The sequence below is a fragment of the Eretmochelys imbricata genome, chromosome 4 (assembly GCF_965152235.1).
Source record: "Eretmochelys imbricata isolate rEreImb1 chromosome 4, rEreImb1.hap1, whole genome shotgun sequence".
Taxonomy (NCBI): domain Eukaryota; kingdom Metazoa; phylum Chordata; order Testudines; family Cheloniidae; genus Eretmochelys; species Eretmochelys imbricata.
In genome coordinates, this window is record NC_135575.1 from 42,228,830 (window position 1) to 42,255,756 (window position 26,927).

The 26,927-nt window shown below is 40.8% G+C and overlaps 1 protein-coding gene across 1 annotated transcript in view; it reads right to left on the minus strand.

Moving 5' to 3' along the window:
* PDE5A (phosphodiesterase 5A) overlaps positions 1 to 26,927 on the minus strand; it is a 96,389-nt gene that overhangs the window by 12,388 nt on the left and 57,074 nt on the right. The window contains exons 12-20 of the mRNA XM_077815173.1: positions 18,609 to 18,755; positions 16,986 to 17,111; positions 12,089 to 12,183; positions 7,807 to 7,894; positions 6,504 to 6,604; positions 6,329 to 6,406; positions 5,239 to 5,302; positions 4,084 to 4,158; positions 784 to 867 (exon numbers count right to left, since the gene is read on the minus strand). Of these exons, the coding sequence (XP_077671299.1) occupies positions 784 to 867; positions 4,084 to 4,158; positions 5,239 to 5,302; positions 6,329 to 6,406; positions 6,504 to 6,604; positions 7,807 to 7,894; positions 12,089 to 12,183; positions 16,986 to 17,111; positions 18,609 to 18,755 (858 nt within the window). The remainder of the gene's footprint in view (positions 1 to 783; positions 868 to 4,083; positions 4,159 to 5,238; positions 5,303 to 6,328; positions 6,407 to 6,503; positions 6,605 to 7,806; positions 7,895 to 12,088; positions 12,184 to 16,985; positions 17,112 to 18,608; positions 18,756 to 26,927) is intronic.

Below are 26,927 nucleotides of genomic sequence, written 5' to 3' on the forward strand. Positions count from 1 at the left end.
CCCACACTACAAGAAGAATGTGGATAAATTGGAGAGAGTCCAGCGAAGGGCAACAAAAATGATTAGGGGTCTGGAACACATGACTTATGAGGAGAGGCTGAGGGAACTGGGATTGTTTAGTCTGCAGAAGAGAAGAATGAGGGGGAATTTGATAGCTGCTTTCAACTACCTGAGAGGGGGTTCCAGAGAGGTTGGTTCTAGACTATTCTTAGTGGTAGAAGAGGACAGGACAAGGAGTAATGGTCTCAAGTTGCAGTGGGGGAGGTTTAGGTTGGATATTAGGAAAAAATTTTTCACTAGGAGGGTGGTGAAACACTGGAATGCGTTACCTAGGGAGGTGGTGGAATCTCCTTCCTTTGAAGTTTTTAAGGTCAGGCTTGACAAAGCTCTGGCTGGGATGATTTAATTGGGGATTGGTCCTGCTTTGAGCAGGGGGTTGGACTAGATGACCTCCTGAGGTCCCTTCCAACCCTGATATTCTATGATTCTATGAACCCAGGGATCCAACTCCTAGTCCCCAGGTCCAACACCTGGTTTTGCAATGATTACAACAAACCACTTCAATCAAATAAGTAAGCAGCTAGTGATAAATGTTGAAATAGTCTTTTGACCAGATTAAATATTGAATAATAAACAGTAAAGGATTTCTCATATATTATTCAACTACAGAACAGCAAACTTGGTTCTAACTTGAGCTTCTGCACTTGTTGCAGGCTACAGTACTCAGTTCTTGTTTAGTTAGTTGTACAATCCACGAAAAGAGTCCCCTCTCAAATAGAGTACCTCATAGAGCTCTAAACAAATGGCATCTATGAATCCAACTTGCATGCTGGGAATTTTATTTTTCTTCTCTCTGTTCATTAGATCCTGAAAACACAAAGAGAAGTATTCAGTTTTCACGGCAAACACCCAAGGTAAGTCAGCTCTATATTAAAATAAGTTTAAAAAAAATCCAAGAATAGTAAGAAAAGTAGCAGCACAATATGCTGTCAAGTAGATAACTTGGCTGCATGAACTACTTCTGGAGTCTTTTTCCTGGACTGGCAGTGTGCAGATCATCTGTGGAGGCTGAAGCCCACTTTAAGAGGGTGAGACGAGTTTGCACTACTCATTAAGAATTTAGCAGCACTACCAGCTACTTTGGAGGAAAAAAACGGTTACCTACGTTTTTGTAAGTGTTGTTCTTTGAGATGTGTTGCTCACGTCCATTCCATTCTAGGCGTGCGTGTGCCCGCGTGCGTGGTCGTCAGAGGTTTTTGCCTTAGCGGTATCTGTAGGGCTGGCAGTGGTGCCCCCTTGAGTGCCTCGCTCATGTGTCGGTATATCAGGCGCTGCCGGCCCTGTGCCCTCTCATAGATTCATAGATATTTAGGTCAGAAGGGACCATTATGATCATCTAGTCTGACCTCCTGCACAACGCAGGCCACAGAATTTCACCCACCACTCTTACAAAAAAACCTCACACCTATATCTGTGCTATTGAAGTCCTCAAATTGTAGTTTAAAGACCTCAAGGAGCAGAGAATCCTCCAGCAAGTGACCCGTGCCCCATGCTACAGAGGAAGGCGAAAAACCTCCAGGGCCTCTTCCAATCTGCCCTGGAGGAAAATTCCTTCCCGACCCCAAATATGGAGATCAGCTAAACCCTGAGCATATGGGCAAGATTCATCAGCCAGATACTACAGAAAATTCTTTCCCAGGTAACTTGGATCTTACCCCATCTAAAACCCATCACAGGCCATTGGGCCTATTTACCATGAATATTTAATTACCAAAACCATGTTATCCCATCATACCATCTCCTCCATAAACTTATCGAGTTTAATCTTAAAGCAAGATAGATCTTTTGCCCCCACTACTTCCCTCGGAAGGCTATTCCAAAACTTCACTCCTCTGATGGTTAGAAACCTTCGTCTAATTTCTAATCTAAATTTCCTAGTGGCCAGTTTATATCCATTTGTTCTTGTGTCCACATTGGTACTGAGTTTAAATAATTCCTCTCCCTCTCTGGTATTTATCCCTCTGATATATTTATAGAGAGCAATCATATCTCCCCTCAGCCTTCTTTTAGTTAGGCTAAACAAGCCAAGCTCCCTGAGTCTCCTTTCATAAGACAAGTTTTCCATTCCTCGGATCATCCTAGTAGCCCTTCTCTGTACCTGTTCCAGTTTGAATTCATCCTTCTTAAACATGGGAGACCAGAACTGCACACAGTACTCCAGGTGAGGTCTCACCAGTGCCTTATATAACGGTACTAAAACCTCCTTATCCCTACTGGAAATACCTCTCCTGATGCATCCCAAGACGACATTAGCTTTTTTCACAGCCATATCACATTGGCAGCTCATAGTCATCCTATGATCAACCAATACTCCAAGGTCCTTTTCCTCCTCCGTTACTTCTAGTTGATGCGTCCCTAGCTTATAACTAAAATTCTTGTTATTAATCCCTAAATGCATGACCTTACACTTCTCACTATTAAATTTCATCCTATTCCTATTACTCCAGTTTACAAGGTCATCCAGATCCTCCTGTAGGGTATCCCTGTCCTTCTCTAAATTAGCAATACCTCCCAGCTTTGTATCATCTGCAAACTTTATTAGCACACTCCCACTTTTTGTGCCCAGGTCAGTAATAAAAAGATTAAATAAGATTGGTCCCAAAACCGATCCCTGAGGAACTCCACTGGTAACCTCCCTCCAACTTGACAGTTCACCTTTCAGTAGGACCCGTTGTAGTCTCCCCTTTAACCAATTCCCTATCCACCTTTCAATATTCCTATTGATGCCCATCTTATCCAATTTAACTAATAATTCCCCATGTGGCACCGTATCAAACGCCTTACTAAAATCTAAGTAAATTAGATCCACTGCGTTTCCTTTATCTAAAAAATCTGTTACTTTCTCAAAGAAGGAGATCAGGTTGGTTTGGCACGATCTACCTTTTGTAAAACCATGTTGTATTTTGTCCCATTTACCATTGACTTCAATGTCCTTAACTACCTTCTCCTTCAAAATTTTTTCCAAGACCTTGCATACTACAGATGTCAAACTAACAGGCCTATAATTACTTGGATCACTTTTTTTCCCTTTCTCAGTTCCTTCTTGCTGGCAACTCCGACAGAGGGGCAGGAGGGCGGGTAATGGAATGGACATGAGCAACACATCTCGAAGAACAACAGTTATGAAAAGGCAGGTAACTTGTTTTGTCTTCTTCGAGTGCTTATTCATGTCGATTCCATTCTAGGTGACTCACAAGCAGTGTCAATGGAGGTGGGCTCAGAGTTCACGGTTTTGCAGCATGCAGCACTGCTCTGCCAAAGCCAGCATTGTCCCAGGCCTGCTGAGTAAGTCCTGGGCCAAAAGTTTTTACAATTACGGCACTTGTCCTTCATGTGTCATTTCCCCTAAGCACTTGAGGCAGCTGCTATGGGAGTCACTTACAGGCATAGGCCTGTTACAGTCCATGCAGGGCTTAAACCTGGGAGACCAGGGCATGCCCTGCCTGGGTCCAAATCCCCGCTGGGACTCTAACTTCTAACTACTAACTACACTTAACAACTACTTAACACTGACTACTATAAACAAACTCTTTACAGGGCCCTAAGGCTTGAAGTCAGTAGAAACGAAACCGCTAGCACTTCCAATGCAAGGGAAAGGCGCTCTGACTAACCACTATCTGTGTTAAGAACTGATAGGGCGTAGGGCCGGCAGCGCCTGATATACTGACACGTGAGTGAGGCACTCAAGGGAATGCCACTGCCGACCCTATGGATACTGCTAAGGCAAAAATCTCTGACGACCGTGCGTGTGGGCGCACACACTCTTAGAATGGAATCGACATAAGCAAGCACTAGAAGAAGAACTTTTGCTCTTTACACTGTTGTCTGGAAGGTAAAAAGTCAGTTGCAGATGTTTGGGAACAATAAAAGGAAACTAACCATCAAGTGTCAGAATGATTGGGAAAAAGCTCTTTCCATACTCTGGTACCCACCACCAAAAACAACATTTAAATAAGAAAGGGAAGTCCTATTGGCAGTAATAATTTTGAAAAAGGTGCTACCACACATGGCTTTCCTACTTACTGTTGGTTCTGTGTTGAGTTCCTTTCTCTCTTTATCTCCTTGGTCAAAAAATTCTGTAGCTACAAGTTCAGCTATCTGTAAGAAATGTCACACGCTGTTTGTTAGTTTTAAAGGCCTGGATTTACACTTTCTACCTAGGGTCAAAACAGAAAGCGTTATTGCTGGGTGTCTGCCCTGAATGGAAAAGGAATAAGGCCCTGATTCTGAAAATAATTCTGTAACCGTATGCCTGCATGAAGTCCCAGTTGGTTTAAATGAGCCTAAATGAAAAATCTCTAATATTGAGGTAGGCCCACTAAGCTGTCTCAGTCAAATAGCACAATGTCAAATGAAACATTTTTAGCAGTAAACAAACCTAGATTGTATATGTTTTAACTGTCTAGCACCAAGTTTTCGCTACACAAGCAGACATAGCAAACAACTAGCATTTGTTACACATCAGTTCTGAAAAAAAAAAACGAGCTTATTAGTACATGCATTTCATCTGTCTAACTCCACTGACCTTGGTGGAGTTGCATGGGTTAGAAATCAGGGCCCAGTCAGACCCAGTATGTTCTAGAGGCTCTTAAGATATTACAATACATTGTACTTGTACATACCCTATTCCAAAATTTGCTCTCTATATGTCAATAAGCTCAACGCACAACAATCCAGTGAGATAAGCATTAATTTGCTGATGGGTAAAGTGAAGCACAATAATGATAAGAGACAAATCTTTAAACTAGAGGTTACACCTAAGATTTTCAGAAGTGTCTAGTGATTTTGGGCACTTCTGTTGGTGGGTGTCCAACTTGAGATAGCTGATCTCTGGCTTTCAGAAAGTGTTGACCTCCATCCTTTGAAAATCAGGCCCCTTTAAAGTGTATTAAGTTGGAAACACACACAAAATTGAGAGACCCTAGGCACAAAAGTGCACTCACATTTACATCTGAATTTACCACAGCAGCACACGCAAACTGGAAATAGCATCTAGCCAGCCATTCACAATTGAAATGATGATAAATACACATATAAACAAAGGTCATTTACCTTCTGAGGATTGCTCCCAAAGGCTGCACCTTCCACCAATACCTTTGCAAAGTGGAAGGTGAGGCTTAGGAAGCAGAAGCTATAAAGAATAGCAAACCCTTAAAAAATCTTAAATTAAGCTTATACCCGTTGTTGAATTGGCCATGGCTTTGTTATTGCGGACAAATCACAAGCAGTCATCAGCATTGCTCTGTAAAAACAAAGAAAAATTCATCATTTGTTGTAACATGAAACTCATGTAGCCATTCAGTCTAGAAGCTAATAAATACAGTATCCAAAATCAAATAAAATCAAAGCCAGGCTAACTGATAAAATTACAGTAAGATGATAAAAATATCCTTTAATGCGGGACTAGATGACTGAGGAATGGTAACGAGGTACTGTGCCTGTCTCTTATGTCATCTAATCTGAGCAAATCAGTTGAGATCAAATCCATTACTACAGGAAAGGCCCAGGTAAAAAAAACTGCCCTCAGTCCATTTGTTAATGGACAGGTACCACATTATAAAAACGACTGTCATCATTGACAATAACTCACACCTTTGCTGGCTGCTCCAGGAGGAAGGTTGAGGACTGAATGAGCCATGGACATGGACGTTAACTGAATTAGTCTGCCTACAGAGGCAGTGCCTTCAAAACAGGGTGATAGCACACTGGTGAGGCAGCCTGGGAAATCTTGCAGTGCTGTTGATGTGGCTGTTCTCTGTCCCTCGTGTCTCTATCCTTAAATCTCTTTCCTTTCATGGGAAATGAATTTGCTTCAAAACAAGCAGCCCTCCCTGAATCTTTCAACAGTTACAACAGTTCAGCCATTACAACAGTTCAGTGCTTTAAGACAATGCACCTACAGCAAAAGAACAACACAGCATTCTGTCAGGAGTCCCACACCCTTTAGGAACAATAGAAAAGCTAGTGGACAGGTGTCGCATTATAAAAATCACTGTCATCACTAACAATAACTAGCAATTTTGTTGACTGTTTCAGAAGGAAGGCCACAAGAAGTCATTCATCAGAGTTCATCAGACAACCCCTGCAGCTCTCTTAACAATATTCAGATCCAGGTGTTCATTAACTGACCCACTTGACTTGTGTCAGCTTGTACTGGCCCAGATTAAACAGATTTATGTTGGCTCTACTGAAAGTAATAGCAGTGTGAAGTGGAAAACCTGATAGTTGGTAGTACAGTTTGTTTTTTAAACATCTGCCATTTACTTACAAAAATAGCTCCTTCTGCAGAGGATCTTCCCAGTTAAATTGCTTCTTTTGTAGAAGTTCAAAAAACTCTCCCCTTCTCCTTAAAACCAGTAAAAACAAGAGAAAGATTCACAATCAGTCTGACACAATCCAAACACCTTTCAGCAGCTGTTCAGCCAAATGCATCTCTAACTTACTTAAAGTACAGTGCTAAGTCTGTGGCAAGAATGGCTTGTTTTATCATTTTCAGCGTGGCCTTGTATTCTTCAATGGAAAGGTTGCTGAGAATCTGGTTTCCCTTTAAAAAAAAAACCCGCAACAACAAAAAAGCAGTGTTAACAATAAAACTTGGAACATGTCACCAAATTATTACATCCCCTCCTAGATTCTAAATCACTGGGAGTTGTTTTCTTGTAATTGATGGTTTCTTCCTACTCTGCTTTCTCTTGCATTCTCCAGCCCATGGCACCTGCATAAAAACATACTATAGTATTCTTGAATAATAGCCCAAAGCTCTGTAGCAGCATCAGAGTAAATGACTGTACATTAGAATACTATAGTATTTTTATGAGGGTATATACAAGAGACAGAGCAGTCAGGAAGCAAAGACCCTTCAAAGTCTTTATTTCATCCCAAAGAATTCATTTTCCACAAGCCACATCCTGGAGCTTCTTCTTTTTTCCTCCAGTAAAGAGACTGTAACAGACAATTATATTTCTTAGGAACTTACCAACTTACCTAACATACTGTCAACAACATATAAGACTCATTCAATTACAAAACAGCATAAAAAATAAGTCATTGCAGTCACCCACTGCAAAACCAAAGCATATTGGGGATGATGTAAGGAGATCACATCTACAGTGTATCCTAGCGTCTGTCAGGTGAATCAAGGTGAATCACTTTGTACTATTAGGTAGGCCAACATTACCATGCCACTGATATGAAATGAATAGTGTAAATGTGCTATTTCTAAATTATTGTGCATGCTGAATAGCTGGTCTTCATAATTAATAAATAATATAGCCGGAGATTAAGAATGCGGTCATTTTATTTACATATTTATTTCAATTCGGTTTGGATTCACTTCTGAATGTCAGTGTTTGGCTTCTGGGGCTTGGATCAGGCTCATCTCTAGCCAAAAGGTACTTAATCTATTTTTCAGAACTGTTGTGTGCATGTGTAAGCAGGGATATACCTTACAAGGCAAGCAACACTTCAAACAAGAGTTCATTAAAGGAGTGGCAACAAAGCTTCTCATTTTCTTTGGTCCAAGGAAGCAGATACTCAAAATGAGAGTAGCAAGGCTTCCCTTATCAGGAAACATTTGGAAAGGTTTGGTGACTCTCAGAAGTGGGGCTATGTATTTGCCTTCTTTACCCAAAAAGGAATAAAGATCATTTAGGAATGTATAATACTGGGAATCTATCCAGAAACTAAAAATATAAGTGAAATAGGCTAGGGCTTCCTTCAATGCACACACAGAAGCGAGGCATTTACCGGACTATTCAGGATCATCAGGCACTGATCAAAATGGTGATGCTCCATGATTGAGTGGCAATAGAGCTGAGCCAGTGGATGTTCACTTCTGAGGAGTAAAAATATCACTTGGAGAAAATGAGAAAGCAACTTAAAGGTACCAATCACTTAGCAACAGTAGCCAACACAACTTGTTCTCCTCCCCCCAACACTTCATTCCCCGTTGTTTTTCTTTTCCCCTTCTTCCATGTGACTGGGCAAACAGAATGGATGCATTTAGAGAGATGTAGAGGGGAGCACAAATGCAGAAACAATGTGATTACTTTTTCAAAATACTGACAGCTCCAAAGTTCTGTTTTTGATTTAAACTTGTGCCTGTAGAGGTCACTAACACACAAGCAATGAGAAAATAATACAAGATTCTTTAAGTGTCAAGAGTCTAAAAATAAAAAAGAAAAGAACATATAAAACTTCAAAAGAGTCCATTTTTTTTTAATACACCTACATTTACTTATCAGGTGACTTCTTGAATAAGCAATCTAGGGAGGTGGCTTTTCTGCAACTACTGAGCTTGTAAGTAGCAAATGGCAATAGAAACTCAACCCAAAGCACACTAAAGTCAATGAAAAAGCTCCTAGTGAATTCAGTAGGCTTTGGATCAGGTCTTATAGGAGTCAGTGCCAGCCATACCCTTCTTAGCTTGAGACCCTAGTGACTGCACACCAGTCTTCTTTCTCATTCTGTTGCAAAATAAATGCTTTGATATATAATGAACAAGTTACTGAGCTATCATCATTTCTCCTGTGAGCAACAAAAAATCCAAAGAAAAATGGCATGTGAGTTGTGCAGCCCTTATTGTACCACTGATAGAACAAACAGTATGAAATTAACTGTACGGATGCAAAGTTTAATCCTATATTGTAATATAGGATATTGAGTTCATTGTGCTTACTTAATTTTGGATAAAATAGGGAAACTTCTTCTCTGAAGATTTCTCCATTTTCTCCCTCTTCTCCATTGCACAATGGTGTTGTTTGCTTTTATTACTGAGCCTGGCAAATCTCCTGTTTTTAACCATTTGACCCTCATCTCCATATCATTGCCCTGATCCCTTCAGCTAAGGACTAGCTGGGATTCCCTCTGAAGCTTGTTCCACTGCTGACCCTGTATCAGGCACTATAGTCACCTATAACCTGATCCTGCAAATCCTTACCCATGTGAATAATCCTTACTTAGACATACAGTCCTATGTGCATGAGGACAATTTACTCACATGAGTAACTGGAACTGCAGGATTGTGCCCCTCTTAGGAGACCGGTGCAAAGGATTATTGGGAAAAGTGCAAGAGAGTGTGTGTGCGTATCCTACGATGGCTGCCAATACATCTAGGGTGCAATTCTGCCTGCAATGAAGTCACTGGCAAAACTCCCATTGACTTCAGTGGGGTCAGGATTTCATCCTGATCGGAGATGCACATAACTAAGGAAATACACAAGTTACGTTCCCATCTACTGTACCAAACTGGGGCCAAGAGTGTTGCCTCCTCAGCACTTGCAGCCTCTGCTGTTCTGGGAAGAAAGATACCAGTGGTGGGAATAAACTCACGTTCCTAACATGATCGTTGCATGGCGTTTCCATTAGGCCCACAGGCCAGGCCAAAGGACACCATTCTTTCTGAATATAGTGATTTGATGATATAACCTTCTTTCATTGCTCTTACCTTCTTTACACACACATTTGGAAAAAACTGTGTATCTGCCAAGAGATCCCAAAACTGAGTCCATTTCCTGTAATATGTGCTAGGAGGATAATTCCCTTATTTTTTTTTTAAACCTATTGCTCAAGAAAAGAATGTTGTGCCAAGTATCACTCCCCCTCCCCCAACTGAAAAAAATAATTCATCTCTGGAAAGCTCTTTTACTTTTCATTTGGTTTCTACTAGCCTGAGAGATTTAAAAACAAAATCCCTGGAACTGTTATTAATGAAAAAATGTAAAGTTGTAATCGACTCTGCTTTGTGGCATGTGTGAATGTTGGGTTTCGCTGTCTATGACTTTTTCCCAGGACATTTTTGAAGAGCAGATGACGCATATCCAGATGTTTTCCAGGAAATTTATTTTTAAATAAATAAAGGAAAACATAGCTAACTGGTTCCAATCACTGTTTGTTTGTGGGTTACTGGATTCCCCATTTGCGGGACAAAGGATTGCCGTCAATTCAGCTTTTTAGCTTTTTTTTTGGTCTCACATTACCATACTTGGAACAATTCTAAGCCCCAATATTTGAGTGTGGATCAACAGACCTGAGAGGCAGGAATTTCCTCACTTTTTACTTATTTTCCTATATTTCCCAGTCTTTCCTTTCTCACATGCATATACTTTTCCTCCTCTATGGGCTATCTTGACAACACCTTACTGTGCCCACCAAGTATAAAGTAAGCCACTTCCTCCGAAGTCAGCTTCAACACTACTCTCCAACTCCGTCAGAAAGAGATGCTGAGAAATGCATAATGTCTCTCTTCCCCAAACCTGGTCAGAACCAGACACTGCTGCGATATCACAGTAATTCTTTTATAACTATAGTGTCTAATCAAACTATTCATTTAATCAAAGCAATACATAGAGGTCTCATCTGTCTCCCATTCAAGACAATGGCAAAACTCTCTTTGACTTCGGTGGTGCTGAATCAAGCCCTAAATGTTAGATATCGGTGGGAAAAAAATTCAAAATCACCTAAGTCACATTGGAGCATAAGTGTCATTGACTTTCAAGGAGACTTACGTTCCTAAGTGTCTAAGTCACTTTTGAAAAGTGACTCAGGCCATGTCTACACTACAGGGAATACAATGACATAGCTACAGGGGGTTAGGTCAGCGGTGTGGCGTACCATAAGGATGGTTTATGTAAGGATGGTTTCTAATTTAGAACATAATGTCAACAATATTTTATCTGTGAAGTTTCAGATTTTGAATTCTTTACAAAATGTGTCTTTTAGGGCCAGTTTTTCAAATGTCTCCCAAATGGCATCTGCAAATGCTGAATGAATAACTAACTGAGTGCACAAATATGTGCAAATTCAAAATATTTGACCACAGTTTAGGTGACCTATTAAAAATATGTGCTTCACTGAAGTCAATGGGAATTGTATCTTTGACTTCAATGGAGCTTCCATGGCCTTGAAAGGAGATTGGTAAATGGAGTCTTTAATATAAAGGACATCAGTTCCAATTCAGCCCAAGGTTTAATATTACACCATAACAGCAGATGCATTATGAAGATTGACTGCTTTTCTCTGAAGCAATGAGCACAGGCTACTGATATAAAACAGGATACTGGAATAGAATGACCATTGTCCATTTTGGCAGGGCAGTTCCTATGTTTGCATGAGGTGTCTCAAGGACATGGTGAAGTAAATATTCTTTTGAATGTCGAATATTGAGAAACTGGAATCATGTACTACAGCAGAAATTTGCTAATCCGCACATAAAATAGTGGTCTCTTTGACGGGATAACAGGATTTAAGTGGTGATTGGGCCTTCTTCTGGCCAACTGCACAGGGGTGAACTTCACCCAAAGTTCTTAGTTGTGGACAGTGTATGATATTTGTGTGTGCATGGTTTGGCTATGAATTACCATTATATCTGCAAAGGCAAATTGCTATTGGACTGACATTTCTGAAATTACAATTCTAGGTTTTCAATTTTGCTGATTGAATTGTCACTGACAGTTCTATAATGATTTAAAGTTGATGGGCAAATTGATAAGGACATGAATTAAGGATCAATCGTTCCATATTGATACCAAAAGCAACATCATACAGTAGTATGGAATTAGAACGCATTTAGCACTATGAGTTAAGACTTCAATTTATCGCTTCTTAATAAGTTTTAATATCCTGTGTTGAGATCATTCATTTAAACTTCCTACATACTACTAAATGACCAGCTTTGTTTTATTTTCTGTAATTCCTTATTTAGCTTCTGTTTTTATTAACTAAACATACATTTTTATGAAGTCTTACATCTGTATTTTAGCCTAAACATCCAGTATTTTACCCAGCATTCAATGAATTCATGAGAAACATGGGTAACTGATCAGTTAAAATTACTAGTCATGGTGTGTTTATCCTAATATTCTCAGATTTATTGATTTGCAAAACTCATTAATTCACAAAGGCTCCCCCGTCATTAGTGCACATTAGCAAGATTCTACTCTGTCTAATTTTCTGGGTTTTTTTTATTAATTTCGGAGAAAAAAGAAAACATACCTGTGCTCTTCCTTCCTTTCCTAACAGACTTGCTTACCTCTGTATATAAGAGTTATTCACCCCTCTGTGATCCAAATCATGGCTTAGGGCTGCTATCAGCAAAGCAAGTATCTCTAGGTCAGTCAGCTTGTTCTGTATGTAATAGGAAATACAAGAAGATGTCTGTTAGCTTTGCAATACAGATTTGCTACGAAATGTATTAGTATTGTCAATGTATACCTTCTAGAACTTTGATGGTTTTAGTCAGAATAGGACAATTAGTTTCCTCAAATGAATTAGACTTTTAAGGAATAGGTTGATGTATTAAAAATAAGATTGGATCCTCCTCTGGTGTGAAGCATAACAATAATACCTAGTTCTTATATAGCTCCTTTTACCTGTAGATTTCCAAGTGCTTTACAAAGGAGATTGCTATCATTATCCCCATATTTTTAATATATGGGGAAACTGAGGCATGGGGAGGGGAAGTAATTTCCCCAAGGTCACCCAGCAAGCCAGTGACAGTGCTGGGAATTGAACCCTTGTCTCCTGAGTACCTTATCAACTAGATCACACTGCCTCAATGGAGCTGTACCACTTTACATCATTTGAGAAATTGGTCCCATATTTTAGTCAAAACCTCATCAAAGAATTATCTTTGGAGTTTGGACTGATCAGGCAATAGTGTTATACCAATAAAATAAAAACCAGCAGGATCTTATTAAAGGGAAAAAGGCAAAATACCACATTTATTGTGGATACAGAAAGAATCATAATAAGCAGTTAGTTATAGCTATAACATTCCATTCAATCTCATATTTATTCACACATTCATTCATACAAACACACACACAGGTTCTGCAAGGTTGTTATCATAGTTACCAGCCTTAGAGTTGCTCGCTCATGCCACGCCACTGGCCAGGTGGCCTGGACATGAGGAGGGAGCAGGGCCTTGTCAGATGCTCATCTGATGCTCCTGGAAGTTGGTTTGCAGAATCAAACCCCAAAGTTCTCACTTTCTAGAGTCCGTTTTTATAGGAATTTCTTCCTATGCCAGTCTATGGGAATTGCTTCATCATGCTGTTGCTGAATCAATCAGAAGATAGCACATTCCTGACGGCTCTGTGCTGCTAGATGTTATCTTGTTCTTTGGTTCTCCCATTCTTGAGGCTGTTGGGTGGATTCCAGTCTGCCCTCTGCAGGTCCTCCGGTTATTTCCACTTGACGCCTTCTTCAGCTGATGGACACTGGATTCTTAGGCTGGCACCTCCCTGATCATTCAGTTATTATCCACACCAAGCATCCATCCACATACATCCTCTATCTCTATTTTAATCACAATTGTTAATACAACAAAAGGGCGGGGAGTCTCTGGGTGCTGTTTCTGTTGTTACAGAGTATTGCTTTGAGTCTTTCTCTGTGTGAATTGCTTTGAGAACAGACTGTCTTAGAATGTACTAACGCAATTAGCAGCTTGCAAGTTTCACACATAGAGGGAGAGAAACAGTACCAAAAACCAAGAAACCTCTTAATTAGTAATACCCTGGAATTTAAACTATGGGGAATCAAACTCATTTGTGCTTTTAATACAGAACTCCTTTAATATGATCCAACAATAGAGCCAGGTCAAATGTTCCATTGATCACTGGGCCAATAAAGGGACGGTAGTTTAAGGATCACAGAAAACAAAATTAAACACAGCCTGGCTCATTTTTAATGTATATGTTTCCAGAACCCAGAGCAGAACTATCCTGCCAAGAAGTGGGGGAAGAGTAGAAGTCATAGCTACTCCTCCGTGGCCATTTCATAACTCCAACATAGTGAGAAACAGAAGCTGGTGAAAAACTACAGAATCACACAATATCTTCTGAACGTGAGAACGCCACCACTGCACAACCACAAGGGCAGGAATTGAAAATTTTAATCTCTCTCCTTTCCAGCTGGTAGCTACATGGCTAACTGGCAAATATACCATTTGAAGAACAAATTTGGTCAGTCAAATTCAGTGGGGCTGTTCCCACTTCTACAGATGATGAATTGGATCTGAAGTGCGGATAGCAAACAAATCAGTCTGGAAATATCTGGCTTTGTGATTATCTTAGGCAGATCTGTGTACCAGTGCTTGCTCCCCCCGGCCCCTGTTCCGTAACCAGAAAATATTGAGAGCATCTTATTCAAGGCCACTTCTGATTCCATGCCATTTCTTCTGCTTCTTGTTAATCAGGATGGAATGTATACAATGTGTACAATAATTTCTCCCAACAGAAGTTGTTGTAAGATGACACAAACAAATTAGTAACAAGGGTTCCTGAATTTTAAAAAAGGTCATATTTGATATTTATGAAGAAAAACATTGTAGTAAGGTGACTCTTTTCTGCTGCACCTTCCTGACTGATGTAAGATATAAGCATAAAACTCAAAAATGCAATTATTTAACTTAAAAGGAAAGGACAAAATCCTGTAGATGTCTGGTTTGTGCCATTTTCGTTGGAAGCATCTACAGGACCAGGCCTATAGGATTTAATTCACCATAGCTGCATACGCTGCAGCAATAATTTAACAACACAAACTTCTATGTCAGAAGGTAGAGGAAATAACCTGTGGAAATCCATTTTAGATTTGATTCTAACAGGGAGGAACTGATTGTGAATCTGAAGGCAATTTGAGTACAAATGATCATGAAATTATAGATTTCATGATTCAAAGGAAAGGAAAAAGTGAGAGGAGAAGAATAAGTACCATAATACAGACTTTAACAAACGTAGAGAACTGGATGGAAGATTTTCTTCCCATGGATCTCAGAGAAAAAGGAGCTGGCTGTTTCTCAAAGAGACAATATTAAAGCCACAACAGCAAACTGTCCCGATGCAAAGGAAAGATAGGAAGAATAGTAAGAGATCAATATGGCTCCATTAGGAACTCTTTAATGACCTGAAAATCAGAAAGGAATCTTATACGAAAACATGGACAAATTGCTAAAGATGAGTACAAAAGAATAGCACAAGCAAGTAGAGCTAAGGCACAAAATGAGTTATAACTCGGAAGGACACAAAAGACAAGAAGAGGAGGTTCAGAAGAGAGGAGAATACAATAGAAGCAAGAGAAAGATGAAGGAAAGTGTAGTCCTCTACTTAACAAGGAGTGAGTGCTAAAAACAGATGACATCAAGAAGGCTGAGGTGTTTAATGCCTATTTTGCTTCAGTTTTCACTAAAAAGGTAAATTGTGACCAGCTACTTAACACATTAATATTAACAAGAAGGGGGAAGGAACACAAACCATAATAGGGAAAGAACGCATTAAAGAATATTTAGATGTATTCAAGTCAGCAGGGCCTGAGGAAATTCACTAGCTGAAGCAATTTCAGAACCATTAGTAATTATCTTTGAGAATTCATGTAGGATGGGTGAGGCCCCAAATGACTGGAGATGTGCAAACACAGTACATATTTTTAAAAAGGGGAACAAATAGGACCCTGCAGAATTATAGACCAGTCAGACTAACTTTGTAACCTGGAAAGATACTGCAACAAATTATTAAACAATCAATTTGAAGCACCCAACTGATAACAGGGTGAAAAGGAATACCAGCATGATTTTGTCAAGAACAAAATAATGTCAAACCAAACTAATTTCCTTCTTTGACAGGGCTACTGCCTAGTGGATGGGGGGGGGGGGGGGGAAGATATAGAGGTGATATATCTTGATTTTAGTAAAGCTTTTGACACAGTCCCACATGACGTTCTCATAAGCAAACTAAGGAAATGTGGTCTAGATGAAATTACTATAAATTGGGCCCAAAACTGGTTAAAAGACCATATTCAAAAAGTAGTTACCAATAGTTCACTGTAAAACTGGGGGACATATCTAGTAGGATCCCCAGGGGTCTGTCCTGGGTCTGGTACTATTCAATATTTTCATTACTGACTTGGATAATAGAGTGGAGAATATGCTTATAAAGTTTATGGAGGACTCCTGGATTAGCATTCAAAACAACCTTGACAAGTTGGAGAATTGGTCTGAAATCAACCAGATGAAATTCAATAAAGACAATGCAAAGTACTGCACTTAGGAAGAAAAAAAAATCAAATATACAACTACAAAATGGGGAATAACTGACTAAGCAGTAGTACTCCTAAAAGGATTTGGGGGATTAAAATGGATCACAAATTGTATATGAATCAACAAAGTGATGCAGTTGAGAAAAAGGCTAATATTCTAGGGTGGATTAACAAAAGTATCATATGTAAGACACAGGAGGTAATTGTCCCATTCTACTCGGCACTGGTGTGGCGTCACCTGGAGTACTGTGTCCAGTTCTGGGCACCACACTCTAAGAAAGAAGTGGACAAACTGGAGAGTCCAGAAGACAGCAAAAAAACGATAAAAGTTTTAAAAAACCTGACCTATTAGGAAAGGTTAAAAAACCAAGCATATTTAGTCTGGAGAAAAGAAGACTGAGGGAAGACCTGATAAAAGTCTTCAAATATGTTAGGGGCTGTTATAAAGAGGATGGTGCTCAATTGTCCACTGAAGGTAGGATAAGACATAATCAACTTAATCTACAGCAAAAGAGATTGAGGTTAGATATTAGGAAAAGCTTTCTAATTATAAGGGTAGTTAAGTTGTGGTATAAGCTTTCAAGGGAGTTTGTGGAATCCCTGTCATTGGAGACTTTTAAGAACAGGTTACACAAACGTCTGTCAGGGATGGTCTAGATATACTTGGTCCTCTCTCAGCACAAGGGGCTGGACTAGATGACCTCTCAAGATCCCTTCCAGCCCTACATTTCTATGATTCTAAGGTCAGCTTCTGAAGTCTTCAGAGAAGATGCACTGACTTCAGTGGAGATATTCCAGACTGACATAGGTCTTACTGAGATCAAAACTGGGCCTGTGCAAGTGTTACAGTACTTAGTTAATTAAAAGGCTCTTAGGGTGAAAACAGTCAAACATACCTGAAGTTTACCCGATTTTAAAGCAGCAAACATACATTGGGCTGTGTTAAAGGCATGTCTCCAATTGTGATATGCAACATTTTTTCGATAATTTTTCTTCACACTCAAAATCCATCTGCAAAGAACCTTTAACAAACAGCATCATTCAGTTAAATCCAAAATACATTACAACTTTAGTCTTTTCACACACAAAAATAAAATAAAGAGAATTCTAATTATTGTAGATTTAATGCAGAAAAATTACCTTTTCACTTGTTTTCAGTAAAATTTAATGTTGACACACTTTTATGTAAAAATATGGATAAGGAAAATCTGTGTAGTCTCTTAGTTTAACTTCCTCACTTCCAAAACCTAGAGTTTGCTAAACAGTTTATAGGCAATTGCAGATTTGTTTTATTTATTATGTGGACAGCTGTATTCCTAAAGTTACCACTCCGTGACATGAACCAACACCTAAATTATGGTTCTAGGTACACTAGTGTAGACTTAGAATTTAGAGTTATGCTGATTTAACTGAATGAAGAATTTGTTCACAGTATTTGTGTGCTCACCAGAACCTGTTTCATTTTGAATTAGAGGGAACCCTAAAAGTTGTCTGGAAAAGTAGACTGGAAAGTGAACATGAGCTCCTGCCTCACACCAGATGGAATCAAAGCATAAGAAGAGACAGATGGACCTTGTAAATCATGTAAGTATGATATAAAAGGCTTTTAAAGCTTATCATATTGTTTGTTGTTATTATTTATGCAGATCCCCGCTAGGTGTTTTACAGAACAAAAAGACATGGATTTTACAGTAGTTTTATGAAAGTGAAAGGTAAAAAGGCCAGATCTTCACATGGTGTAAATTGGTCTAAATCTGTTGGCTTAAATGGAGCTATGCTGATTAATGCCAGCTAAGGATCTTGATATCAGTTTGTTTAAGGGAATTTTAGTGCTCTTGCAAAAGGTGTCACATTGACAGCAATGGAAAACTAACATCATCCATTTGCAAAAAAGAGCAATGAGCAACAGGCGAGAGCAATGTAAGCTGCTACCCTGCCAATATGCTTTAACCTTACTATGGAGGGATCAGGGCTGTTGGGAAAAGATGGCTCAATTTTCCACGTCCATTAATGCCTCAGTGTTTCTGGTGAGGGTTCCAACACGGGTGCCAATTGTGGTGGTGCTTTTTTATGATGCAGACACACCTGCACGTTAGGAACTGGATAGAAACCAACTCATTATAACAGATGGTAAGGACTTTGGGTCTCACTTTCACCCTGGTTCTGTCTGAACTGGAAGATATGCATTAGTCAGACACAAGTAATTGGGCTCAATTCAGAGGTAACTGGGTGAAATTCTATAGTCTGTGATATATATAAGAGTCAGATTAGATGATCTAGTGGTCCCTTCTAATCTTAAATTCTAATAATCTTTAAATATATGAATCTATGAATTGATGACTGAGTTGAAAGGCTCTGTATTTCACTACCAATTGCCCCAGCTATCCAGTCTTTCATCCTAAAATTGGTCTTGGCAGTGTGTTGAGGAGTATATAAAACACAGACACACACACATTTTTGATGTGAAGTTGTCTGATGTTTTCCCTTCACATGTAAATAGCATTCTGCAGCTTCCGTACCTCATGTTTCATTTGGAAATTCTGCACCAGGTTGAGATCTGTGAACATTCGAATTGAACACAGTGTTGTCTCCATATCGGAAAGCTCAAAGTCACTGAAGTAGAAGTCAGTCAGCTTGAGAGATTGTGCAGATGGCACAACAGCCGTCTTGGGAAAAATTAAAGAGAACAAACTGAGCAGTAGCAGTTAGAAAGTCTGGAATAATCACATCTTTTTGCATCAGGAGAACAGCAGTATTCTGATAAAGTTTACCTTTGCATTGTACTGAAAGCTGGTGACTACATTCCCTTGATTATCTGTCCCGATCCTTGTTTGTTCAATGTTAATCTTATTTGGTTCTTAGAATTAAATGTAAATTTATCCATAAGCCAAAATTATTAAAAGGGTTACCTGGACCATCCTTCTATCACCTAAATTACCGAGGGCCATCATCATCATGCCATTGATTTTTAAGCAGGTTTTAGCTGCAACGTTCTAACATGCTCCACCGAAAATGTTCAGAGGCTTGTGAATTAGGGACACAAAAGGCACTTCTTTGACCATAAGATCCTGTCAAATTTCAAGTTCCTGCTCTAAACCCTGGAAGCACTAAACCTAAACAAAGAAACAGTAAGAACTGTTTTAAAGTGGATCAAACTACCAATTTTCCTCTAACCTCATTCGCAGAAATGGCTGAAATTGTACTGCTGAAATGTTAAAAAAAAGAAAAAAAAAATCACAGTGAGGCTGACCCTTGGCATGGAAAATTTCAGCTCCACCCATTGCAACTTAACTTTCAAAACCTGGCACTACATTTAGCACTAACTATTCCAATGTCTCCAAACATTTTCACTTTCTTTATACAGCAATGATATTACTATATAAGCCCCTTTGCGGCATCTTCAGGGCTTTTGCATTAAGAATATTAGAAATAAATATCAAGATAAATGAAGCAGAGTCTGGCACTATGATCCAAAAGCTCATACCGTTTTTTTGTATCAAATAAAAAAAGGCAGGATTTTCCAGTGCAGTTCCCTTACAGCTGTTTCAACTATATATCTATTGATATGTTTTTTAAAAATCAGATAAAAATCAAGACAGTGAAAGATAAAAAGGAGGCCTGTGTTTTATCTTTCACCTTTATCCTTACTGAAGCCCAGGAATATTTCTATTAACTCTAGTATTGTAATCATGCTGCTCAGCTCTCTCTTGGTAGAAATGACATCCTCCTTTTACAGCCGCATTTACTTTCTTCTCACTTTTATTGGTGTGTATTACTTAAATCAGAAATGTAGAATCATGAAACTGAGGTTATGGAAACTGGCATTTAAAAAGGAATCCTACATTACTATAAACTGCTTTCCCTAATAGTTTTGTCTCTCATTTTGGTTTCACCCAGTGTCCCACATTTGGGCCTTGGTAGGTGAAGGGGCCATGCTGCCAATATTCTCCATAGGAAATAATACAACCACTTGGGAAACCTAATGGCCACTCAAAACGTAACTCCAAATGCTACAAGTTTTTCACATTGTTTCCCAGTGCAAAAACAATGATTTAGTGAACTAGGACTACTATTTTACTTAGCCTTCCTTGAATTGCCAACCTTTTCCACTTCTAAAATGTTGATAATAAATACATTGCATCACAACATTTATTACACCTCACTCAAAATAGCTAAAGGGGAGGAAAAAGTAGTTCTGTGTGTGTCACCCTGGCACCCCTTATTCATCACGGTCATGTAATTAGGATATGTTTTGCACAAAGTATGCCTTGTGAGGTATCATTCTAAAAGTTGATCTGCTAGACATTAATATCTTGTTGAATTGTAGGTCCTTTCGTCATATGTGAAGTTAGGAAGTTAGGCTATGTATGTGTTACTGAAACATGTTGTGAGGTTGAAAACGCCCACAAGCAGCCTTTCAGGTACAACAGCAAAAAGGCCAAACAATGTTAATGGCTTATTGAAGAAATGCACAGAAGCACAAGGACTACCCCAGGAACTGTATACGATAGAAACCTCTCAGAGATAGCACTACACAATGGGAACTGTTTGACCCACGTCACAGCAAAAGAGCTTTCCAGTAAGTGGGAAGAATATATAAAAGGGGGAAATGCCATCATGATGGCACCTCACGCTCCCTACAGCACACCTGGAAACACCTGAGGAACAAAGACTGAACTGGGGGAAGTGATGGTCCCAGGCTAAAGGGATTTCTAGCCTGTGTATGAAAACCTGGCAAACCCAAGCTGCAAAGCCAAGGCAGCTTGTGCCTTAAGAATCTGCTAGCCTGTTTATCGCTCAGGGTGAGAATTTGCTAATTCATCTAGTGTGTTAAGCTCAGTTTGCATTTTTGTTTATTTACTAGGTCATCTGCTTTGATCTGTTTGCTATCACTTATAATCACTTAAAATTTCTCTTTTGTAGTAATAAACTTATTTTATGTTTTAATCCAAACAGTGTGTGATTGACTAAGGTGTCTGGGGAAAATCTTTGCTTGGTTACCACAAGTGTGCATGGTCCTCTTCATATTGAGGGAGAGGCGGACCAGGTATTAAACCCATATACTGGCCAGATTTGACCAGGGCAGGACGATACTGCTCTGGGGTCCTAGGCTAGTGGTTAGAGAGCCTGCATGTAACTGCAGCTGGGTGTGTCCCTACCTGTGTGAATGCTGGTGAAAGTGCAAGCTCAGAGGGCTTTGCAGCTTGTAACAGCAGCACAGTGTGAGAGGGATCCCAGGCTGGTGGGTCAGAGGGCTCAGTGGTACCCCAATTCCAGGTGGCACCCCAGGGGGAACCTATCACACTACGGTAGGTGTAATTTTGTAATTCTCAGTATGGGAGATTCTGTTCTTTTCCCCAATAAATTAACATCCCCTCGTGAGAAATTTCAACTGTTTTGAGGCATATTAAACACAGAGGATATGAGCCTGGCTGTCTTGGGGGGTGGAACTCACAGGATTTTAATAATGCAAAGTGCAATGGCTTGCTATATCATCATCATCCTTTTAGTGGTGTATCAACTCTCTCCCTAGCTATACAAAGTGAAGCAAACACAAGGCGTTTGCAACCAGATCTTTCATGAGGTAAAAGGATGTACACAGCAGGAGCTCACCAGGACATTTTCTCATGCTTGCATTCTGACCTCTTCTATAATTTATCTCTTTCTATTCACTGATCTCGTGCCTTTGATGCCCACATGGGAAGAAAAGCAACAAACTTCTCCCCAACCGAGAGACAGAAACCACAATTTTCCAGTTATACATCAACACAACTGTGGCTTGGTTATTTCTCCTTTCGGTTCCCAGAGGCAACAGAGCTCCTTCTCCTGTGTCACTGTTTGAAAGCCATTTTAACTATTGTTCCTAGCCTGCACTTTTCTAAATGTAGTATTAACCTCCCAAACAACCACTTCTTTCATCCAATATGTTCACTTTTTCCACCTCAGTAAAATTACCAACCGGCACAGAAGAGGGAAGGAAAGAAGAGGAGCTACCGCTACCTTTCTCTGCATAACTGTAGTGCAATGAGCTGGCCTATAATTACTGTTGCTTACTGTATGTATTTTGATCGTGTCTGGAGGCCCCAATTAGGGACTCCAATCATAATCACCTGTGAAAATATTCTTTGAGGGGAGCTGAGTGAACTGTCAGGCTCTCTTCTCCAGTGTGTATGGGTCACTCTCTCTATCCTGGCCCAATGTGGAGGAGAAGCCCCGGTGAGTGTATGACCCAAGGACCTCTTGATGCCAACTGGCAGAGGGATCAGGGGTACATAAGGGTTTCAGAGATTCCCTGGGTCTGGTATCTACATACTAGTCTGCCAAAGAATGCCATGTAAATTCTCTAATGAAAGCCTGTGTCATACTCATCATAGTGAGATGCATGTATGGACAATATGTGAGGAGCTATGGATAGATACTACAAATTATGCTCTCTAGGTCTGTATGTTAAGGCAGGTCAACAAAGGGTGACCCATATACTCCTGTCAGGAGTGGGGGAAGAGATGTTTATCTCTCCCCGGCTGGTCATGTGAAACTGAGTATTATATAAAGAAAAGGAGGACTTGTGGCACCTTAGAGACTAACCAATTTATTTGAGCATAAGCTTTCGTGAGCTACAGCTGTGCTTATGCTCAAATAAATTGGTTAGTCTCTAAGGTGCCACAAGTACTCCTTTTCTTTTTGCGAATACAGACTAACACGGCTGTTACTCTGAAACCTGAGTATTATATGGGTCCCAAGGGATCCCCATTTACAGTCTGAGCAAAATGCTAATGAGTAGATTGTGGGGGCTTTAAGAACTAACAAGAACAGCAGGGCCTATTTAGGAGAAAAGAGAACTAACTTTTGGAACTATACCTGGGATGCAGATGAATCCCCAGTATTCCTTTAGTCTGTGAGGACAAGCCACCAGCAGGCTTGATCTTATGAATCCCCAATATTCCTTCAGTCTGTGAGGACAAGCCACCAGCAGGCTTGATCTTATGAAAGAGGGATCTCAAACAACCTGATTGAAAATACTGGGAAAAGCAGTTGGGGGTAAACTATCCTGTAGAAGTTAAGATAGGCTCTAAAAAGCATGTTATTATTTTGTTTTATATATGACCATTTGTTTCCAATATTCTTACTTTCCATCACTTGAATCTCTGTTCTTTGATGATAAACTTATTCTTATTTTCACTAAAAAATATCTAAGTGCTGTGTGTTAAGTGGAGTGATGATTTGGAGTTAAAACTAATAAGCTGGGGTACTGTTCCTTCAGGAGTGGTGAAATCTGTCAGTCCTGTGAGTGTTCAGTGGAACGGAGGCTTGGCATTCCACAGGAACACTCAGAGGGTTCAGAGGTTGGTGTGTGCTTATTGTTTATCTGCAGAGAGACAGCAGAGACTGTGGGGCTCAGAAGGGAGTACTTGTAGTGCCTGTGGCCGGGGTTGTCAGGGAGCTGATCCATGGCAGGTACAGACAGGTCTCTTTCACACCAATGTCTCTTTCACACCACCCTGGGTACCCTTGGGAAGTGTCAGAGGCGGGTGTGCACCCTCAACTCGCCCTGGCAGTGGCATGGCTCTGCGCTCCAGCCCATTGGCTCTTGCTGTGGTGGGCTCCTCCGAATGTGGGAGGGCTAACCATCTGCCCATCCCAAGGAGACAAGGAGGGGGAGTGTAGAGGAGGGGGAAAACAGTCACCAGCCCCATGTAACACCCCAAAGTGAAGATGGGATGCTGATGCCAGGGCTAAAGGGGTGAGGGACCCTGCAGGGAGCTCCTGGGGGAGCCATAAGTGCCTGGAGCAAATGAAGGATAGAAGAGGGAGTTGGTGCAGCCAGGAGGTGGTGACATTTGAGGTGATCTGTACGGTAGACGGACTTGGGTGCTGGTGGCAGCAGAAGTGCCCTGGGGGGTAAGGGGTCATGGACTGACAGGGCGCAGGAGTGAAAGGGGAGGTTGGGGGGAGCGAAGTATTATTTCGGGGATTGGGAGGTTTTAAGAGGGGCATGAGCAATGGTGGGGAGGGTCTGTGGGGCTTTAGGGAATGGAGGGAGGGCTTAGGCAGGGTCATATTTCATGGGGGTGTTGCTTGGGGCAGGTTTGTGATGTGGTGAGTTTATTGGGGAGATGAGGGTTGGTGTAGTGGGAAGGCGGATGGGTGGGGCTGTGGCAGAATAATGTGGCTTGTGGAGTTTGGGTTTACATGCGGGGCAGGAGAGGGTTGTGGTGTTTATTTGGGGATGGGGCAGCAGGGAGCTGGATGGGTTTAAGCAGTGGTTGAGGGCTAGGTCAGGTATTGGTGGATTATTTGGAGGGGCAAGGGGCTGGGAGCACAAGGAGCTCTATGACAGTGCCAGTGACCACAGCTGGCTGTAGCTGGGTCTGGCTTCCCTCCTCCACAGCCCCTTCCCCTCCTCTTGACAAAGCCCTGGCTGGGATGATTTAGTTGGGGATTTGTCCTGCTTTGAGCAGGGGGGTGGACTAGGTGACCTCCTGAGGTCCCTTCCAACCCTGATATTCTACTGTTCTCTTCTCCTCCTTCTGTCTCACCGCTCCTCTCTCCCTCGCGGACACCAGCCCCAGCTCTGCTGGAAGGGAAGGGACAGACTCGTCACCACCATGCCAGGAATGGGGTCTGGCTCGCAGTGCACTGGACACACTCAGGACGGACTCTGCCTGCAGCTCCGTGCCAGGGCCTTGTAGATCCACCTCACCGCCTGCCACTGGGCTCCAGGGACTCCCCTTGCTTGTTCTGCTGCTGGGCCACTGGGTAGTGGCAACATAGCTCACATTTGGTGGCTGAGTCCCTCTAGCCCTAGCTACTTGCTGCCTATTACTCCAATGGGCTAACTGCTCAGCACATGTAAATGGGTGCAAAAATGCATGTCTTCCAGCAACTAGACTCTGCTTCAGAGAAGTAACCCTATTTAGGACAGTACTCAAGCATGTGCTAAAGTACAATTCTAAAACAGGATAGACTTATGCCTGTACTTTCCCAGATCAGGACCTTAAACAGGTTAAAAGTAGAAACAGAGCTGTTCTTTCTAGCCAAAGACAGAAATACATATTCCTAATGCAGAGTATACATTCAGATTTAGGAACAAGCATTTACCCTGTATTTAAGTTAAAACTGGGCCTAGGAACACCGACTTCCAACCAACTTAAAATGATCCATTTGATCTTGAGAGTTGTTTGACCTCCAACCCTCCTAAAACAGCTGCCAGATGGCTCCAGAAAAATATGATAAACACGATAAATATGATAAACAGCTCAGTTTTTTGCCATTTCCAAGTGTTTTATTCTGTTGCTAAAAATGTAAACAAACTAAGAAAAATGCTTTCATGAGTGTATATCAGAAATGGGGTTTGTTGACTACAGATTTTTAAAGATTTTTTTTTAAAGGAAGAGCAAGATCAGCTTTTTACCCTGGTTTTAAGAACAAAGAGTCTACTGACATGTCAGATAATGGGCTGTAATACTATACTGGGAACTGTCTGAAAATTACTGAATGGGTATTTGGAGATCTGCAATCATTTTAGATGAAAACATCCATCTGGCAATTGTCCTAGGCGTCAGTTTTCATTTTAGATGCATGGCAGCAATTTGCATTATAAATGCAACTACCTTGCTCACTTGCAAACCTCAGTGAGAGTAGATGGGGTGCGGGGGGGTCACTCTTCCATGGTTTCAGTCCTCTCTGAGAGGTCTCAGAAGGTAGTTGTGGGCAGCCGTTCTTCTAAGCCTAGGATTTTCTCATGTGGTGTTTCATAGAGCTCTTATCTTGTGCCCCCTGTTGTTGAATGTGTATATTCAGTCATTGGAAGAATTAGTGATGAGGCTTGGGCTGGCAGTGTTTTCAGTATGCTGGTGACAGCCAGCTCTTTTTCTGAATTTCATCTGACTCAAATGCTGCCAAATGCCTTACCTGGGGTTTGATAGGGACATAAGCCTGAATAAGGACGAGCTGATTGAAGGTGATCTTAAATCATCTTACAAAGACTCATATTGCTGGGTTTAATATGCTTCCAGACAGTATTAAGATAGAAGTGATGCTGGTGAGATGGGGTAAGCAACTGAAGGTATGGCAAAGATCTTATCTGGCCCTTTAACAGAGCGTGTGAGCCCACCATTTGTCACTCAAGTTAAAGATCTGGGGCATTACTGGATCCCTAGCTGCTGTTAGATGATCATGTAGCAGCAGTGACTGGGAGAGCTTCTTTGCCTATACACACCTGGCCAGGACACTGAGATCATTTCTTTTTTTGTGAACCTTGCTACCAGGATCCAGGCCATTGTCTCCTTGAGATTAGACTACTGCACTGTGCTGGACAAGGGGCTGCACTCTAAATCAACTCAGAAAATGATACTAGGGCGGGAAGTGGCAGCATCTTTGGCAAATGGGCTTTCCTGCTGCATGGGGGCACCCAACCCCCAAGGCTTGAGCTTGGATGGCTAGTCTGAGTCTCTGATGGAGCCACAACATCGACCCTGCTATTTTTAGCACGCTAGCTCGAGCCCTACTAGTGTGAGTCCGTCTACCCAGGATTGCGTGCTCATTCGCAGCTGCAATGTAGACATACCCTTGAAACCTAACGTCCTGCCATTGACCCAGCAGGTCACAATATGAAATGTTGAAATTCAAAAAACAAACTGGAAACATTGAGAAATTATTCACAAAATATATTTCCCCATTTTTCTCCCCAGCTACAGAAATAGCCAGAATGTTTTGAACTTTGATGAAATTTCAAAATTTGAAGGAAAAAAGATTCCAATAATTTCTCCTCTTTAGGCCAATGCCAGCTTTGATCTATAAAGATCTAAAGCGTTTGGGATCAGTTTTGGTGAGAAACC